General features: G+C 44.5%; 1 protein-coding gene across 1 annotated transcript in view; it reads right to left on the bottom strand.

The window, feature by feature from the left end:
* The window catches only part of LOC308669988 (NADH-cytochrome b5 reductase 3-like), a 35,837-nt gene that overhangs the window by 12,823 nt on the left and 2,248 nt on the right, over positions 1 to 20,766 (bottom strand). The window contains exons 2-3 of the mRNA XM_081331087.1: positions 6,466 to 6,597; positions 3,315 to 3,387 (exon numbers count right to left, since the gene is read on the bottom strand). Of these exons, the coding sequence (XP_081187213.1) occupies positions 3,315 to 3,387; positions 6,466 to 6,597 (205 nt within the window). The remainder of the gene's footprint in view (positions 1 to 3,314; positions 3,388 to 6,465; positions 6,598 to 20,766) is intronic.

Genomic DNA, 20,766 nt, shown 5'->3' with positions numbered 1-20,766 from the left:
CCAGTGCCAGATGGTGAATCGAATTGAAAATAATGATGATGATGATGATTAGCAGCAGCAGCTCTAAGGCCCTTGGTTAGGACTTGAACTGTTAGATTTTTACCAGTCCCAGACGGTGAATCGAATTGAAGATTATCATCATCATCATCATCATCATCATCATCATCATCATCATCTCTTAGGTCCTTGGTTAGGACTTGAACTGTTAGATTTTTACCAGTCCCAGATGGTGAATCGAATTGAAGATGATGATGATGATGATTATTACTATTATTATCATCATTATCATCATCATCTCTTAGGTCCTTGGTTAGGACTTGAACTGTTAGATTTTTACCAGTCCCAGACGGTGAATCGAATTGAAGATTATCATCATCATCATCATCATCTCTTAGGTCCTTGGTTAGGACTTGAATTGTTAGATTTTTACCAGTCCCAGACGGTGAATCGAATATGATGATGATGATTATTATCATCATCATCATCATCATCATCATCTCTTAGGTCCTTGGTTAGGACTTGAACTGTTAGATTTTTACCAGTCCTAGACGGTGAATCGAATTGAAGATTATCATCATCATCATCATCATCATCATCTCTTAGGTCCTTGGTTAGGACTTGAACTGTTAGATTTTTACCAGTCCCAGACGGTGAATCGAATTGAAGATGATGATGATGATTATTATTATTATCATTATCATCATCATCATCATCATCATCATCATCATCATCATCTCTTAGGTCCTTGGTTAGGACTTGAACTGTTAAGGGTTTTTACCAGTCCCAGATGGTGGGTTAACTGATGGTGGGTTAACTGTTTTTACCAGTCCCAGATGGTGAATCGAATTGAAGATCATCATCATCATCATCATCATCATCATCATCATCATCATCATCATCATCATCATCTCTTAGGTCCTTGGTTAGGACTTGAACTGTTAGATTTTTACCAGTCCCACACGGTGAATCGAATTGAAGATGATGATGATGATTATTATCGTTATCATCATCATCATCATCATCTCTTAGGTCCTTGGTTAGGACTTGAACTGTTAAGTTTTTACCAGTCCCAGATAGTGAATCGAATTGAAGATTATCATCATCAACATCATCTCTTAGGCCCTTGGTTAGGACTTGAACTGTTAGGTTTTTACCAGTCCCAGATTGTGAATCAATTTTATTATTATTATAAATAATAATGATGATGATGTACTACTAATAGTAGTGGTCAAGGACTACCTGTACTGTAGAGATTTACATGGAGAAATAACAGAACAACATATATAACATTTATTCCAGCTGCCCCGGGCAGCTCTGTGGATGTTAATGCACCCTTTGTGATTCCCACCCTCGGCTTTGGGAAAGAAGGAGATTATTCTTCCTCTGACTGGCAGGTCCTAGTCGATGCTATCTTGTGACGAAGGGAGGGAGAGGGAGAGAGACACAGAGACAGAGACAGAGACAAACAGAGACAGAGAGAGAGAGAGAGAGAGAGAGACAGACAGACAGACAGACAGACAGAGACAGAGAGACAAACAGAGACAGACACACACACACACACACACACATACAGAGAGAGAGAGAGAGAGAGAGAGAGAGAGAGAGAGAGAGAGAGAGAGAGAGAGAGAGAGAGAGCGCTACAGAAATCCCCGTGATAAGAAACAAGGCCTCTTTCAAAGTCTTATGCAACAGGGATGAAAAATCCTGCTCTTCTCCTTTTGCAAGTCTTGCTCCGGAACAGACGGCTGAATTTTGTGTAGCAAAGCATGAGGAAAAAAAAAATAATCCTTAAGATCATCTCTGTTTTCATGTACTCTGGGACCCATGGGTCTTACGCGGGAAACAATTCAGTGGCCGGAGGTCTTGTACCCCTTTCCCCCCCTCCACCACCCTCAATTAAACTTGCTTAAAAAAAAAACCAAACGATGAGATCCTGTCTGTAGACAAGGATCATTGCCAGCTTTTGACAGAGGCCCCATAGCTGTTAGCAGGAGATAACAGCTGTTAGCAAGCCACAGCACTTTCCATTCAGAAAGCAAAACAAGAGTTGGCCTGGTTTTATTTGGGGTGGGGGTGGGTGGGGGAAGAATGGGGGAACAGCTAAAAATATTGCCAAATAAATAAAACCAATCAAAGAAAGAGCCTCCAGCCTCCAGTGATAATTTAAATTATTTTGCAACCGTCATAAGTATGAGTCAGTCATAAGTCTCTTTTTTCGGTCACTAAATGAGCTGTTGTTAAGTCAAGGACTGCCGGTACTGAAAGCAAAACAATAATTGCCCTGATTTTTGGGGGGGGAGGGGTGGATAAGAATTGGGGGTAGGGTGGGGGTGGGAGAAATATTGTCAAATAAATAAAAACCAATCAAAGATTGAGCATGAAGCCTTTAAAAAGATAACTGGAATTGTTTGCGCCGTTATTTATCTTCTGGATAAATTCCTAGCAAGTGTTACACATACTGACTGCTATGGGCCTTTTAAAAAGGAATGCAGCACAACACATTTTTTAATTCTTCGTATCCTTGAGGTTCGCTGTACTCCCAGGCTTGCAAGGCACAACACAGGCACAACACCTGCTTCCCCCGCGCAATATGCCTCTGGCACAGGAGAGGAGCAGCTGGCTACAATTACGGATTCCACTCCGCAACTAAGGGAAGAAAGGAAGGGCAAACAAAAAACACGGGAGCCATGGTTGCAAATTCGCTTGATACCTATTCCAGGTCTTTCTCTTGGCCACAAATCGTAAACAATCACAATCGTGTTCTGTTTTTTGCCCAGGGTGCCACAACGGGAGTTGGGTGGCACCAGGAGAAGTAAACAACCAAATATTCTTTGGGAAGGTCCAAAGAATATCAAGGTTGGAGCGGCTTACGGCAATTTGTGGATCAGGATTAAGTTAGCAGGTTGTCTCCTACTTAGCAACACCGTTTTATTTCTTCAGTTGTTTAGCTTCGGATTGGGAGTTCAGGGGTGATGGATGAAGTCTCCTAGTCATTTAAGAGAGCAGCTCCAGATCCGTTTACATTTAGGCAGAATTTTTTCCAATGTCAGTACACTCTTCCTTCTAGCTAACAGAGCTTTTCTTTAAAGAAATTAAAAAAATAAAATAAGCCAAGCAATAAATTGGGAGGAGGAGGAGGAGAAAGAGGAAGGAAGGAAGGAAGAGAAGGAGGAGGAGGAGGAGGGGAAATAGAAAAAAAGATCTTTCTTTCCAAAGTCACAATTCAATCCAGTGATGTCACATCTCGCTCTATTCTCCCTCTAAAGTACCTTGGATGGGGGTACATATAGCTCATTTTGACATAAACCGCTTACCCACAGGAAGTCCCAAAACATGTCTTGGGCTTGGCAGGGCGAAGCGAAATTTTCTGGTGTCATGACTAACATGCTGAAAAGAGAGGAATAAAAGTTCATAAAACGACAGCAGAGTTATACGTGCTCCATCCAAGCCCAAAGGTTTACAGCCAAGACGGAGCTGCATTTCAGAACAGTGCTGACTGAAGAAATAATTACACATCGTTTCCAAAAACACCTCACCAAGACCGACGGCGTAACAGTCTTTCATCGTTTGAGGAGCTTTCTAGCCGCCACACTCAGAAGCTTCTACTGTTTCATGTCCGAGGGGCAGTGAACCCAATAGGCTGCATTTAGGAATGTCCCAGGGGGAGTACGTGGGGGTCAAAACAGAGCCTTGGTGGAGCAGTGGGCTAATGCCTCCTTAAGTAACACCAGCTGCCTGCAATTAGTGCAGGTTCGAGTCCCACCAGGCTCAAGGTTGACTCAGCCTTCCATCCTTCCGAGGTAGGTAAAATGAGGACCCAGATTGTTGGGGGCAATTAAGCTGACTTTGTAATAATGCCGCTTGGGGGTGTGTGTGAAAGCCCTAATAAGCAGGCATATACATAGAATGAAGGCTACTGCTAAGCTTGTAAGCCGCCCTGAGTCTTCGGAGAAGGCCGGGATATAAATGGAATTTTAAAAAAAATTGTGGCTTTCAGTATACAAAATTGAAAGCCAATTCATTTTTGGCAGGCCACAAATCTAGGACATGGAATAACAGAGATGGAAGGTCTTCTGGTCCAATCCCCTGCTTGAGTAAGAAGACCCTATAACAGGGGAAGGCAACCTTGGCTCTTTTATGACTCGTGGACTTCAACTCCCAGAATTCCTGAGCCAGCCATGCTGAGGGAAAAGGGAGAGGTTTCTAAGCTGAGCCATGCTGGCTCAGGAATTCTGGGAGTTGAAGTCCACGAGTCATAAAAGAGCCAAGGTTGCCTACCCCTGGCCTAGGCCCAGACCGCTTTATGACTCGTGGACTTCAACTCCCAGAATTCCTGAGCCAGCCACGCTGAGGGGAAAGGGAGAGGTTTCCAAGCTGAGCCATGCTGGCTCAGGAATTCTGGGAGTTGAAGTCCACGAGTCATAAAAGAGCCAAGGTTGCCTACCCCTGGCCTAGGCCTAGACCGCTTTATGACTTGTGGACTTCAACTCCCAGAATTCCTGAGCCAGCCAGGCTGAGGGAAAAGGGAGAGGTTTCCAAGCTGAGCCATGCTGGCTCAGGAATTCTGGGAGTTGAAGTCCACGAGTCATAAAAGAGCCAAGGTTGCCTACCCCAGCCCTATACTGTTTCAGACAAGTGACTGTACAGTCTCTCCTTAAAAGCCTCTAGTGATGGAGCACCTATAGTTTCTGGAGGCAAGCTGTTCCACTGGTTAACTGTTCTCACTGTTAGGAAGTTTCTCCTTAGTTCTAGGTTGCTTCTCTTCTTGGTTAGTTTCCATCCATTGCTTCTTGTCCTACCTTCAGGTGCTTTGGAGAATAGCTTGACTCCCTCTTCTTTGGGGCAACCCCTGAGATATTGGAAGACTGCTATCGTGTCACCCCTGGTCCTTCTTTTCATTAAATTAAACATACCCAATTCCAGCACCTATTCTTCCTATGTTTTAGCCTCCAGTGCCCTGATACTCTTTGTTGCTCTTCTCTGCTGTTGCTCTTCTTTGCACTCTTTCCAGAGTCTCAACATCTTCTTTATACTGTGACGACTAGAACTGGATGCAGTAAGTGTGATTTTATACCAAGGCTTTATAAAGCGGCACTAGTACTTCACAGTATTAATACATATAAAATTGGGCAGGGACCCAAGTGCGCAGCCATCAGCTAAATTGATGATTTTTTGACCCTACAGACATAGATATTGTGGACTACAGTGCCCACGTGACAAGACCATACTAAGGTCTAAACAAAATTAAACAAAACAGGAGTCCAAAAATACCACAAACATCAGAACAAGGCTTCTTTCATGGCACACAAGGCTGGCACGCAGATCAGATCGATAAATCCAAAGCTGGAGATAAGGTCACATATTCAGCAAATATAATGAGTTGTGGTCATAAAGGAAACATTTCAGAACTCAAGGCAGAGAGTTGGCTGTTCAAATGGTCTATATTTCTAATTTGCATAAATCAGAAATCAGTGCAGCTGCAAATTCAAAAGGTTAGTTTAGCCTTTTAGGAAAGTGTGTCCAAGCAGGAGAAATTATTATGAGGTCGCTCCACCCCATTTGAAATAATAAATATGGGTGTATTAGATCTGTAAGAGACGCGGTGGCTCAGTGGGTTAAGGACGCTGAGCTTGTCGATCAGAAGGTCGGCAGTTTGGCGGGTCGAATCCCGAGTGCCGCGTAACAGAGTGAGCGCCTGTTACTCATCCCAGCTTCTGCCAACCTAGCAGTTCGAAAGCACATAAAAATGCAAGTAGAAAAATAGGGACCACTACGGTGGGAAGGTAACAGCGTTCCGTGCGCCTTTGGCGTCTAGTCATGCCGGCCACATGACCACGGAGACATCCTCGGACAAGCGCTGGCTCTTCGGCTTTGAAACGGAGATGAGCACCGGCCCCTAGAGTCGGAAACGACTAGCACGCATGTGCGGGGGAACCTTTACCTTTACCTATTAGATCTCCAGTTCTCCAATTTCACAAATGAGTCTTTCCACTTGGTTTATCAAGTTACAAACGTGATACAGGCACTGCACACCAGCGTCACCCCAAAATTACTAATTTCCCATCAATGTGGAATTTTATTTTATTTTCTACCCTGTGTTTTTCTTGCTTGTAAGCCACCTGGAGTCACTGTGAGCGAGTAGGTGGCTATGTAAAATTTCTAAATAAATAAATAAATGTAAATATAAAGAAGAGTTAGCTCAGCATCCAGTTTTTCAACTTCTCCATATTATGAAAGGCCACAGTGTTAACCTACATTCTGCAATATTTCTCAATGCATAGAATGCTTCAAGTCTGATTGATATTGATAAAACTGCCACTTGTCAACAGTTAGGAAGTATTATTATAGTTTACTTCAATCTCTGCATATGGACCTCAGTTTGAGTATTAAAACATTTTTAAAAAATCTGCTGTAACAGAGACGGGAGCTTAGGAGAGAGAAATAAGAGAACAGGTTATTTGTTACCTCTTTATCGATCATCCGTAATGCATATTTTACGTCTGGATTTTCCAACGTGATCGGGGGCAAAGATTTCGAGAAAAGCCGCTTGATCAAACTGATCACAAAATAGACTGGAGCCAGGACAATGTTTCCCAACTGTAACATAAAGAAAGATGTTGCATTCAGTATCCTGACTCGAGAAACAGAAATAAATTAGAAAATGGCAAAGAACGACAACAGAAATAGAAGTGCCTCTTTAACTAAGCATGTAAGCCTCTCGTGTAATTGCATAAAAAATATCATATTAGACAAGTGTTAAAAATCTTGAGTTCTTCCTTTCTAAATAACCAATACGTAACTTGTTGTCGTTGCTTTGTAAAGAGAAGAATAGGGAGAACTGAGAAAAACGTGTCTGTTCACAACTCTTTCGAAGGTCACAAGTGTTCTGCATAGATTATCTCTACAGCCGTTTCAATAAACCTGTTAGTTAGATCAGGATTATTCCGGACATACCATGAGATAGGAACAAGGAGATTTATTCAAAACTATACAGTGAATGGTGGTGGTGTGTGTGTGTGTGTGTGGTGGCTCAGATGTGAAACCTGTTGAGTTTGCCAGAAGGAAAGCTAATAGCATAGGTTCGAGACCCAAGCTCTGCGTGATGGGTCTCAGCTCCTGCCCACCGAGCAGTTTCGAAAGCATGCAAATGCGACTAGATTAATAGGTACCACTTTGGTGGGAAAGTAACAGCATTTTTTTTAATCCCATTTATATCCCGCCCTTCTCCGAAGACTCAGGGCGGCTTACAATTTAAAGCACAAATCAATGTGCTTAGCAATAGCCTTCATTCTATGTATATGCCTGCTTATTAGGGCTTTCGCCCCCCCCCCCAAGTGGTATTATTATGAAGTCAGCTTATTGCCCCCAACAATCTGGGTCCTCATTTTACCTACCTCGGAAGGATGGAAGGCTGAGTCAACCTTGAGCCTGGTGGGATGCGAACCTGCACTAATTGCAGGCAGCTGGTGTTACTTAAGGAGGCGTTAGCCCACTGCTCCACCAAGGCTCTTTCCATGACTTTCCACGGAAATTGTCTTGGGACACTCCCTCGGCCAAGAAGCAGAGATGAGCATTATCGCCTAGAGTTCGACATGATTGTACAGGGGAAAACTTTTGAATGTCTATCTCAGGGGTAGGCCACCTTGGCTCTTTTATGACTCGTGGACTTCAACTCCCAGAATTCCTCAGCCAGGCACACTGGCTGAGGAATTCTGGGAGTCGAAGTCCACGAGTCATAAAAGAGCCAAGGTGGCCTACCCCTGGTCTATCTGAATAAATGAATGGTGGATTCTCCTTCTAATCCCCAGGAAGGCTTGGATGAGAGATGTCTTCACTTCCCTGTCACTTGCACGCATCCTTGTATAGCTAAAAACATGGCTTAATGGATAAAAATGTCCATATCTCTCCGCAGCAAAAATGTTCTATAAGCAATGTTATCCGGAAACACTTCCCCCCCTCCCCCCGAAAAGATGCTGCAAAGAAAGCGACGGGTTGTGAGTCTGTCCCCACTACAAAATACAGTATGACAATCTGCATTTGCCAATGTAAGTCAGCCAAAAGTTCCTTCTTGCAAAAGACGGCATTTCAGTGCTGCAACATCTCCCACGCCAAATAGCAGAGATTGTCTTGCCGAGTGCCAGCAGATAACATTTGGCCTCAAGGATCTTCTTACTAATAGTTCTTTTCAACTGCTCAGGCCTTCCCTTCATCCCAGGGTAATGTCTTCGTGACATCTGCTTGCGAAACTGAAACGTACTTGAATTTTCGACACAGGACACATGCGTGGGCCATTTGTCTAACTGAGTTTACAGGGCTGGCCTTGGTGATATAACGCCCGATATAACAGCCAGTGAAAAAGATAATATCTATCAGTATCCAAGTCAATTCAAAACCTAAAAGAAATCAAGGCCGGCTCTCCTTTGGAAGGACAAGAGGCTGAAGCTGAAGCTCAAAGACTTTGGCCGCCGAATGAGAAGCGAGGACTTTTTGGAAAAGACCCTGACGTTGAGAAAGACGGAAGGCAAAAGGAGAAGGGGACAGCAGAGATAGCAAATAGCAATAGCCCCTAGACTTATACACTGCTTCACAGTGCTTCACAGCCTTCTCTAAGCGGTTTACAGAGTCAGCATCTTGCCCCTCACAATCTGGGTCCTCATTTTACCAACCTCGGAAGGATGGAAGGATGAGTCAACCTTGAGGCGGTCAAGATCGAACTGCTGGCAGTTGGCAGAAATAGCCTGCAATACTGCATTCTAACCACTGCGCCATGAGAAGGAAGGAAGGAAGGAAAAAAGGGAGGGAGAGAAGGAAAGGAAGGAAGGAAGCAATAGCACTTAGACTTATATACCGCTTCACAGTGCTTTACAGCCCTCTCTAAGCAGTTTACAGAGTCTGCATATTGCCTCCAACAATCTGGGTCCTCATGTTCCAACCTCGGAAGGACGGAAGGCTGAGTCAACCTTGAGCCAGTGAGGATCGAACTGCTGGCAGTTGGCAGAATTAGCCTGCAATACTGCATTCTAACCACTGCGCCATGAGAAGGAAGGAAGGAAGGAAAAAAGGGAGGGAGAGAAGGAAAGGAAGGAAGGAAGCAATAGCACTTAGACTTATATACTGCTTCACAGTGCTTTACAGCCCTCTCTAAGCAGTTTACAGTCTGCATATTGCCTCCAACAATCTGGGTCCTCATGTTCCAACCTCGGAAGGACGGAAGGCTGAGTCAACCTTGAGCCAGTGAGGATCGAACTGCTGGCAGTTGGCAGAATTAGCCTGCAATACTGCATTCTAACCAGTGCGCCACCACGGCGCTTATGGTAGGATAGTGTCATCGACGCAGTGACCATGAATTTGGGCAAACTCCAAGAGACAGCCGAGGACAGGAGGCATGGTATAGCACGGTCTATGGAGTTGTGAAGAGTCGGACATGACTCAGCAAATAACAGTATTCAGGTCAAGAAAAAAGGAAAGCAATGTACCGTGCAGAATTGAGAAAACGCTTTGAACTGGCCGTAGGGAATGTTCTAGAGCAGAGATTTCCAAACTTTTTCAGGTCGTAAAAACTTTGTTGTTTTTTTTTAAAAAAATCCCTGAATTCCTGATCAAGACAAAAAGCTCTAATTTTAGAAAAACTGGTTGTGTTTGAGTCGGTGCCGTATAACAAACTGAAAAAACAACAACAACAAATCCCTCTTCTAGATATGGGGTAATTTTCTCCCATATATTTTTCTTCTCCAATTTTCTTCTCACTCTCCAGTCTCACACAAGTGAGTTTTGCGCTATTTTTTAAAAAAAACACAATTTGGTTATCTCGTCAATCCTCCCTTCAGCCTTAAGTTGACCTTCAAGTTGTCTCACTGTGTGGGCCCACTTTAGTGGCAAGTGACTATCTATTGAGGTTAGATGATCTCAACTGTGGGCACAAGGTTTAAATTAAACACGACTCCAAAGCCAACGCATTCAAGATTCTTCTCTTTAACAACCGACTCGGTCTTATTTTAAAATGCTTGTGCTGTACCAACAACTATGTTCTTATTATAAGGCCACTTCATGATTAGATTAGCTTTCGGGGCCCTAACAAATTTCGCACGGTAATTTTTCAAGGGTTCTGATTTTGGAAAAAGACTCTCCTCATAGAAGTTTCAAAACGTAGGGAACGATAAAAGCCATCCTGGAATGTAAGACTACATTTTGTTCAAATATTCTTTAAAATGGAACCCTACTCACCCTATCATTGTTACACGTCAGATGTAGGGAACAAGTTAGTCTCACCATCACCTTCTCAATAACAAATAACAACAACAACAATAATAATGTTGGAAGGAACCTTGGAGGTCATCTAGTCCAACCCTCTGCTCAGGCAGGAAATCCTATACCATTTCAGGCAAATGGCTGTCCAGTCTCTTCTTAAAAACTTCCAGTGCTAAATAAACAATTCCCAATTTAGGGGTCAACCCACCCCCCAGTTCTGCACCAGGGATTCCTGACTGAATTGTGTTGAGAACAATGTTGCTGAAAAACAACCAGATCCATTTGCAAAGCTCACCAAATGTAAAGTACATAGCAATTCCTGCCACCTCATAGCATCTATTACGGTGTTCTTCAACCTTGACAATGTTAAGATTTGTGGACCAATTCCCAGAATTCCCCAGCCAGTCACACATTTTAATATTGCTAAGACACAAACCCCGATTTGTTGGTTTAAGGCAGCATATCTGTGATACAGGAGATGGTAGGGCTACACCAAGCTTTAATCTGGAGTCCCAAACGTGCTTTTTTCCAAGACGCAACTGGACTTTCTTGTTTTTCTTTGAAGACTTTTCGCTTCTCATCCAAGAAGCTTCTTCAGCTCTGAGCGGATGGCGGAGAGATTTAATCTGGAGATTCTGTTTGAAGACAATTCCTTCAAAACTCCGATCGACTGAACTACAAAACTAATCTCCAAACTTTGAATTGCAAAGTCGATTCCGATGCTTTTGAACTGAGCTGAGAATTTGGAAAAGCTTTTGTTCTTCTATGCTAACTTTTTTTTTTTTTGTAATATCCGTTCTGAAAATCACATGTGTTTTCAAAGTAGGAAAGCAAATGAGTTGTGCTGAACAGCCATCAAGTTGCTAACCCAATCTGGGTCGTTCACAGATTTGTCCAGTTGCCCATGTCACTAATCCAGGATCAGCAAAAAAAAACAACCCCAAAATATTTTGCACATCAATGCTATATAATCTATTTACTTAGGAATAATTTTTTATTTCAACAAACTTAAAATGGAATAAGGCTGTATATAATTTTTCTCTTTTGCACTGTTGCTCAGACATCTCTCTACTTGGAAAAATGAACGTTATTCCCATTACATTACATAAAAACCTAAGAAGCATATTTTGTGAGTATATGCAACTTTCCAAGAAATATAAAATACTTTTTCTTCTTATTTATAAAAAAAAATGAAGATTTTTTTTTCTTTTTTGGCCGAATAAAGCTGAATAGTGCTGAACTAATCGAGCCTATCACATGCTACATTAGATATTCCCAAAGCTAGAACTAATGTTCATTAATTACTAATGCAGGAAGCTTTCTGTTCTGAACCACAGGAGGTAAAACCCCCACATTTTCATTATCCTTCGGGGTGGGGGAATGGGCGGAGAGAAAAGAAACTGAACACCCCATGACTATCTTCTGACCACAAAATATTGCAGATATAAACAGCCTCAAAATGCTAATGAAACACTCCAATGTCTAAATTGGGTCTACAGCTTGGCTAGCCTTGTATCAGGAGACAACAACTGAATTTGTATTTGTTCCTCCTACATTGTGGGTGATAGACCTAATAAATCCTTTGTGAACTTGAACCGAGATCTAGCCAAAGTCTTCACAGAGTCACTCCAGTGGATGATTTTGAGACAGAACTCAGAAAACAGCCAAGCTTTTTGTAACTTCTTGGTGATGTGGGATGTTAGCATCTTGGTGTGACCCTCAAATCAAAGACACGAGTGAAATACTGAAAAGTAGCCGAGATTGGGGGATAGCCTTAAAGCGTACTAGAAATTGAGATGCAACAATGCCATCCTTGAAGGGTGAACATCAGGTTATTTTTAGAAATATGTAAACCCTTCTCCAAGAATGAGTGTCTTGATGAAGATACCAATGGTAGAGAATATGTGAAGGTCTGGGTTGGACTGTGGGGTCCTTGGCGCTCTCTGAGCCTGGTGGTTTTCTTGCAGACGTTTCATGACCCAACTAGGTAACGTCATCAGTGCTAGAAGGGAGTAGGGCTTGAGGAGAGGAGGACCATGGGTCCTTGGTGCTCTCTGAGCTTGGTGATTGCCTTGCAGACGTTTCATTACTCAACTAGGTGACATCATCAGTGCTAGAAGGGGGTGGAGCTGGTGGAGGACTGTGGGGTCCTTGGTGCTCTCTGAGCTTGGTGGTTCTCTTGCAGACATTTCATTCCCCAAACTAGCTAACATCACAAGTGTATGCGGGGATTGAACGAAAGGTGATTCCCATGGAAACAGATCTGACTTCCTATAGCAAGGTTGCAAAATAACACACAACTATTAAACGAAAACCAGGAATAAGCTCATTATCTAACTAGGTAACACTGAAACCTATCACCGAAGATGTTACCCAGTTGGTAATGAAATGTCTGCAAGAAAACAACCAAGTTCAGAGAGCACCGAGGACTCCGCAACAATGAAGTTGCTAGACCACAAGCAGGAAAGCCAACGTTCAGGTTTATCTCAGCCATGGAAATCACTGGTGACTTTGGACCAATCTCTCTCTCTCTCCTCCCAAGAGTCAGTGCAGTGAGGGGGATGCAGTTATGGGATTCGAACTGGGGAGTTCTGGAGTCAGGTTCCATTCTACCCTCAGGCTCTGAAGCTCACTAGAAGATTCTGGGCCAGTCCCTTTTCTTCCATGCAACCTAACTGTATGTGGGGCCAATAAAGGAGGATATTTGTAGCTCTGGGTTGAAATGAGGGATCCCTGGTGCTCTATGAGCTTGGCGGTTCTCTTGCAGACGTTTCATTATTCAGTCTAGGTAACCTCATCAGTGCTAGAAGGGAGGGGGGCTTGCAAGGAGGAGGAGGACTGTGGGGTCCTTGAGGCTCTCTGAGCTTGGTGGTTTTCTTACAGACATTTCATGACCCAACAAGGGAACATCATCGGTGCTAGAAGGGAGGGGGGTTGGTGGAGAGGAGGAGGAGGAGGACTGTGGGGTCCTTGGTGCTTTCTGAGATTGGTAAGTTTTCTTGCAGACATTTCATGACCCAACTAGGGAACATCATCAGTGCTAGAAGGGAGGGAGGTTTGCAAGGAGGAGGAGGATGACTGTAGGGTCCTTGAGGATCTCTGAACTTGGTGGTTTTCTTACAGACATTTCATTACCCAACAAGGGAACATCATCAGTGCTAGAAGGGAGTAGGGTTTGAGGAGGAGGATTGTGGGGTCCTTGGTGCTCTCTGAACTTGGTGGTTTTCTTACAGACATTTCATTACCCAACAAGGGAACATCATCACCAAAAGAGCCTTGGTGGAGCAGTGGGCTAATGCCTCCTTAAGTAATACCAGCTGCCTGCAATTAGTGCAGGTTCGCATCCCACCAGGCTCAAGGTTGACTCAGCCTTCCATCCTTCCGAGGTAGGTAAAATGAGGACCCAGATTGTTGGGGGCAATAAGCTGACTTTGTAATAATGCCGCTTGGGGGGGGGGGGCGAAAGCCCTAATAAGCAGGCATATACATAGAATGAAGGCTATTGCTAAGCACATTTGATTTGTGCTTCTTAGATTGTAAGCCGCCCTGAGTCTTCGGAGAAGGGCGGGATATAAATGGGATTAAAAAAAAATCAGTGCTACAAAAGGAGGGGGGGTTAGCAAGGAGGAGGAGGAGGACGACGACGACTGTGGGGTCCTTGGTGCTCTCTGAGCTTGGTGGTTCTCTTGCAGACATTTCATTCCCCAAACTAGCTAACATCACAAGTGTATGCAGGGTTTGAACGAAAGGTGATTCCCATGGAAACAGATCTGACTTCCTATAGCAAGGTTGCAAAATAACACACAACTATTAAACGAAAACAAGGAATAAGCTCTGGGGGAAAAGCCAATTTCCTTTTAAGAAAAATGCCAAAGACCAGGATCCTACTCTCTCAGGACTGACAAAATACTAACCAAGATGTCAGCTTAGCATTCTTGGCTCCCGTTTCAGGGTGTGGCAACCACCGAGCAGTGCAGAGCCAACTCAGATTTAGCTCTCTGACACAACCCTAATGCTTGCCAAGAGGAGAACGGCTGGAAGAAAATTCCAATGCCTCCATAAAAAAATTATAAAGGGAATGAGAGAGCCTGTACTTTCAATCTGTTACATTGTAGGAATACCCAAACTTTATGCAGCTCTATTCCAAATTTGCTTTCCAACCAACAACGTGTTTTTCTTACCAAGATTGGCAATAACACAATTGCTTTGTTCCTATATTTAGCTTTGCTCGCCCAAATAACACCAGCTACAGAAAGGAATATTCCTCTGGATGTTATTTAGAATGTTTCCTAGGTTGGTTTCCAGAAATCCAGAGCCAATGACACGAAAGGGAGCAAAGAAGAAAAATTAAAAAATGTTCCGGTCAAAGCCAACATTAATGTAGCAGTTCGCCACCCTGTCTGGGTTGAAAGAGAAAGAATGCTAGATTCAAAGTAGACCTGGGTTGTGAACTTGAATTCTTTTCCCCCCCCAGTTTTAAATCCAATAGGAAAAAAAAATCCTCACTTTTCTGTCCCTCTAAAACAGGGGTTTCCAAACCTTGGCAACTTTATGACTTGTGGACTTCAACTCCCAGAATTCCTCAGCCAGCATGGAGTCATAAAGCTGCCAAGGTTGAAGACCTGGGGTGTGGGGGGCATCCAATGGAGGTCTAATTCTCATAAAACCTCTAAATATGGCTAAGCAATCATTAGGCCAGCAAAGGTAGTTAAGGAGGAATGCAGATAGGTCTTCTGCCTTTATGGATGGAAACTAGTCAAGGAGAGAAGCAACCTAGAACTAAGGGGAAACTTCCTGACAGTTAGAACAATTAACCAGTGGAACCACCTGCCTCCAGAAGCTGTGAATGCTCCAACACTGGAAGTTTTTAAGAAGAGACTGGACAGCCATTTGTCTGAAAGGGTATAGGGCACTCCTGCCTGAGCAGGGGGCTGGACTAGATGACCTCCAAGGTACCTTCCAACTTTGTCATTCAATAACAACAACAACGATGGTGTTGGAAGGGACCTTGGAGGTCATCTAGTCCAACCCCCTGCTCAGGCAGGAAACCCTATACCATTTCAGCCAAAATGTTTGTCCAGTCTCTTCTTAAAAACTTCCAGTGTTGGAGCATTCACCGCTTGTGGAGGCGGGTTCTTCCACTGGTTAATTGTTCTCACTGTTGTTATTGTTATTTTGTTCCTTCGTCAGTCACACCAGGAGAGGAATAAGTGAAATGAAGTAAGAGAGGATGAGAGAGAGAGGAAGGACACAAAGTTACCGCAACTTCCTGGTTCATGCCAAGATGCTATTTGAAAAACATTAGCGAGAGCCAGTCGGAAAAATGACGGCAGAAACCCAAAGTTATGACTGAGATGGAGGGAAGAAGGGACAAAATCAAGAGGAAAAGCGAAAGATGATTAGGGGACTGAAGGCTAAAACATTCGAAGAACAATTGCTGGAATTGGGTATGTCTAGTCCAGGGGTCAGCAACCTGAAACAGTGAAAGAGCCACTCGGAACCGGTTCCCTCACAAAAGGAAAAACTGGGAGCCGCAAAAAATGTGTGCGCATGCGCGCACATGCGCAGAACAGGGTTTGACTGAAGAGTGGAGCCAAGGCGAGATATGCACCTACCCTGCATATTTGGATTGATTGGTTGAACTTTTTTAGTCCCACTTTTTTTTGGGGGGGGGGACTGCACATGGCAGAGGACTGGGAGCCACAGGAGACGGCTGAAAGAGCCGCATGCGGCTCTGGAGCCGCGGGTTGCAGACCTGTGGTCTAGTCTAATGAAGAGAAGGATGAGGGGGGACAAGATAGCAGTCTTCCAATCTCTCAGGGGCTGCCCCAAAGAAGAGGGAGTCAAGCTCTTCTCCAAAGCACCTGAAGGCAGGACAAGAAGCAACGGATGGAAACCAATCATGAAGAGAAGCAACCTAGAACTAAGGAGGAATTTCCTGACAGTGAGAACAATTCATCAGTGGAACAACCTGCCTCCAGAGGTGGCGAATGCTCCAACACTGGAAGTTTTTAAGAAGAGACTGGACAGCCAACGGTCTGAAATGGTATAGGGTTTCCTGCCTGAGCAGGGGGTTGGACTAGATGACCTCCAAGGTCCCTTCCACCTCTGTCATTCTGCTAAGATTACAAAGGGAGGAAAGGAGAAACACCCAGACGCAGTGACAGAAAGGTGTAGTAGACTTCTCCCAAAGAAAGCAAGAACACCTGATTTTGCTTGTAAAGGGAGAAAAATGTTCATATAGTCTTAAGCGCACAGGGCGAAGTACATAGTTCAGATGCTTGGTTTAACCAAATATGAATATATTCCTTTTACTGGCCTTACCTAAAGAGCTGAAGCACGTTAGATTGTTGGCCTTCAGGAATAAGACTCTCTAGAGCAGGGGTAGGCAACCTCGGCTCTTTTATGACTCATGGACTTCAACTCCCAGAATTCCTGAGTCAGCTGACTCCGGAATTCTGGGAGTTGAAGTCCATGAGTCATAAAAGAGCTGAGGTTGCCTACCCCTGCTCTAGAGCAGGGGTGTCAAACTCAATTTCATTGAGGGCCGCATCAGCATCGCGGTTGCCCTCAAGGGGCCGGGTGGGTATGGCCAGGGTGGGCGTGGCCTACTGGGTGGGCGTGGCTAGAGTGCGTATGGCCTACTGGGTGGGCGTGGCCAGCTCTACATCGTTCACATCAAGGGTGCCTATGGGGGCCTGGGCAGGAGTGGGACAGATCTGAGGGTCTCTGGCAGGAGGAGGGTCTCTGGGCCAGGGCCAAGGCAGTGGGGGCCGTTCCCTCAACTGTTTCCAGGATGGCTTCGCGGGCCACATGAAACCACTTCGCGGGCCGGATCTGGGCCCCGGGCCTTGTGTTTGACATGTCTGCTCTAGAGCAATGTTTTTCAACCTTGGCCACTTTTAAGATGGGTGGATTTCAACTCCCAGAATTCCCTAGCCAGCATGCTGCCTGGGGAATTCTGGGTGTTGAGATCCACGTATCTTAACATGACCAAGGTTCAGAAAGACTGATCTAGATCAGGGGTCTTCAAACCTGGCCCTTTTATGACTGGTGGACTTCCAACTCACAGCGTGCCTGGCTGAGGAATTCTGGGAGTTGAAGTCCACCAGTCACAAAATGGCCAAGTTTGAAGACCTCTGTTTTAAAGTATCCCGGCTGAGGAATTCTGGGAGTCGAAGTCCACAAGTCGTAAAAGGGCCAAGTTTGAAGACCCCTGTCCTAAGCAATCTGGATAATTGTTATAACGTGTATCATTGGTGGCGCCAGTTTCCACAACCGATGTCAATTGTCTTAATTTATTGTGGGGTTTTTTTTTGTGTGTGTAATGACTTATACAGATCACCAGGTCCTTTCAGCATCACTGGTTGATAATGTGAAGGTAGGAGACCTTGAAATGTATTTAATTGATTACTGTTAATCATTAATGGCAAGGGACGCGGTGGCTCAGTGGGTTAGGACGCTGAGCTTGTCGATCAGAAGGTCGGCAGTTTGGCGGGTCGAATCCCGAGTGCCACGGAGCAGAGTGAGCGCCTGTTACTCATCCCAGCTTCTGCCAACCTAGCAGTTCTAAAGCACGAAAAAATGCAAGTAGAAAAATAGGGACCACTATGGTGGGAAGGTAACAGTGTTCCGTGCACCTTTGGCATCTAGTCATGCCGGCCAAATGATCATGGAGATGTCCTCGGACAAGCGCTGGCTTTTCGGCTTTGAAACAGAGATGAGCACCGGCCCCTAGAGTTGGAAACGACTAGCACGCATGTGCGGGGGAACCTTTACCTAATCACTAATGAGCACCAGTCAATTAATGTAGATGCTATGTTAGGTAACAGAACAGGTGGCAATTAAATTATTTTGATTAGTGAGATGAAAACGGGCGGACAGCACAGTGTTGAGGAGAACCTTAACAGATATTCTTGCTAAAAGTCTTCCCCAAGGAACAAGCCGTCTAAGTGAAATTCACTAAACTTTCTTGGAATTTCTGACAGCGTGACAGATGGATAATTTACTAGGGAAGCTGGGATTTAACAAATACATCCAGGTCACTACCTCTTAGGACTGTGGAAAATACACAATAGATCTGTCAAATGTCACAAGTGAAGCATCTCTGCAGAAGCAGCTGTGATCTTTGGCAAATGTGCACAGATACATTTTGGCTGGCATCATAAGGCATGAGGAACATGTGAACTGAATGTAAGGCATCACCAAATCAGAGAAGGTAAATCTTGCTTCTTGGGATCAGCCAACCCAGATAAACCCAGGATCCACATCTACAGCCAAATTCTACATTCTTGGTGCAGGCTTATTTTTAGAGACTGTCTTGATTCTGATATCCTACTGCACACAAAAGGAGGAAGTGCAAACATTTCAGCTTGTTGCTCCTTCTAGAAAATATTTACAGCCAAATTTACAGCTTGAAGATTATCTCTCTTAGTAGTTGGCCGAAAGTCATGGAAGTTAAGCGGGTTCAGACCCAGTTTTGAAGGGAATACCAAGATTCCTGGCTTGATAAGAATGTTAAAAAACACATCTTGGAAAGCAAACAATGGAAACCTGTTTTAGGAAAGTAATTTTCCTAGATCCTAGCTTGCTTTCGATGAGGTTTTAATTTTATTTTATTAAAATCTAAGTCTCATGGATTCTTAAGCGGCCCTCACCAGCCAGTTTTAACTTCTTTCTTTAATTAATTAAAATTCAGGGCAAGTTAAAAAAAGCCAGCGATTAACCAATTACAAATCCCATTAGACGCACTTAAAGGTGGACAGAAAATCCTAACCCCATAATGCTCTCAGAGGCTTCCAGCAAAATGAAATTGGTAGTCCTTAGTCCCAGGATCAGATCAACACATGAAACAAAATGTTCTTCCCTTCAGCTCTGTGGTCCCAGGAGAAATGACACCCAGAGCCAAGTGTTATTTCTGGCCTAGCGTGGGAGGAAAAAAAAAATTCCTTGCACTGGGTTGCCCAAATGTTATCTAGAATAGTTGTGGCAGCTGTGGGTGGAGACATCTGCGTTTTTCCCAGAGCTTGAAGGGATGGAAGGTTGATGGCTTCAGTCTTGTCTTTCTCAACCTTGGCAGCTAGAAGGTGAGAGGACTTCAACGCCCAGAAGTCCCCAGCCAGCTTCCAATGAATTCTGGGAGTTGACCTCCGCCCATCCGCAAATTGCCAAGATTGAGAAACGCAAGCGCTGAAGCCATCAGATCCTACCAGAGGAAGCTTGTGAAGATCACAATAAATGTATCCCTCGCCGTATTTATACTTTTTTTTCATGCGCTAACTTGATCTTATGGACTCCAGAAGATAGTAGAGGACAGGAAGGCCTGGAGGAACGATGTCCATAGGGTCGCGATGGGTCGGACACGACTTCGCAGCTAACAACACAACAACAAACTTGGTCTTTGCCCAAAGAGCAAGATCCTGCCTAATTTACTCCAGAGATAGACAAGACACCTCTCCACTCTATTCCAGGGTCCCTCAGGAGCAGAGCTTTGACTAGAAGCCATCCAAAGCCCCTTCCCACCAGCTTCCAGGATCCAGGAGCATCTGTGGTCCTCAAGAGGAGTGAAGGAGCTAGGGCCAGAGGTCTTCAAACTCGGCCCTTTTATGACTCATGGACTTCAACTCCCAGAATTTCTCAGCCAGGCATGCTGGCTGAGGAATTCTGGGAGTTGAAGTCCATGAGTCATAAAAGGGCCGAGTTTGAAGACCCCTGAGCTAGGCCGTTCCAGAAAGAGCTTTAAGACCAAGGAAGGCTTGGGCACCAAGCTCTCCAAAACTGGGCAGGACCATTTGCCCCCAGCGACCCCAAAGTAAGACTGAGGAAGGCAAAGTGGGAGAGGGAGGGAGGGAGGGAAGGAAGGAAAGAAGGGGGAAAGGAGAAGGGGAAGAAAGGAGAAGGAGAGCAGAAGGAAGAAAGGAGGCAGAAAAAAAGAAGGGGAGGCGGAAGAGAATGGAAGGAAGGAAGGAGAAGGAAAGCAGGGGAAGAAAGAAAAGGGAGGAGGAGAAGGGGAAGGAAGGAAGAAGGGAAGCAGAGGAATTCAAGAGAAAGAGAGAGGGAGAGAAAAGGGAGGAGAAGAGGGGGAAGGAAGGAGAAGGAAGCAGGGGAAAGAAAGAAGGAAGAAGAAAAAGGAAGACAGGAAGAAGGAAGGGGAGGAGGAGAAGGGAAGCAAAGGAATTAGAGAGAGAGAGAGGGAGAGAAGAGGGAGGAGAAGAGGGGGAAGGAAGGAAGGAAGGAAGAAAAAAAGGGAAGAAGGAAGACAGGAAGAAGGAAGGGGAGGAGGAGAAGGGGAAGGAAGTAAGGAGAGAGGAGGAAGGAAGGAAAGAGTAGAGAAGCAGAGGAAAGAAAGAGAGAGAGAGAAAGAAAGAATAAGGAAGGAAGAAGGGAGACAGAAAGAAGGAAGGAAGGAAGTGGAGAAGGGGAAGGAAGTAGGGAGACAAGAAGGAAGGAAAGAGTAGAGAAGCAGAGGAAGGAAAGAGAGAGAGAGAGAAAGAAAGAAGAAGGAAGGAAGAAGGGAGA

This window comes from Vipera berus, assembly GCF_964194415.1.
Source record: "Vipera berus genome assembly, chromosome: 6".
Classification (NCBI taxonomy): Eukaryota; Metazoa; Chordata; class Lepidosauria; order Squamata; family Viperidae; genus Vipera; species Vipera berus.
Note: the sequence above shows the minus strand (reverse complement) of the source record. Positions and strands in the feature narration are given on the sequence as shown.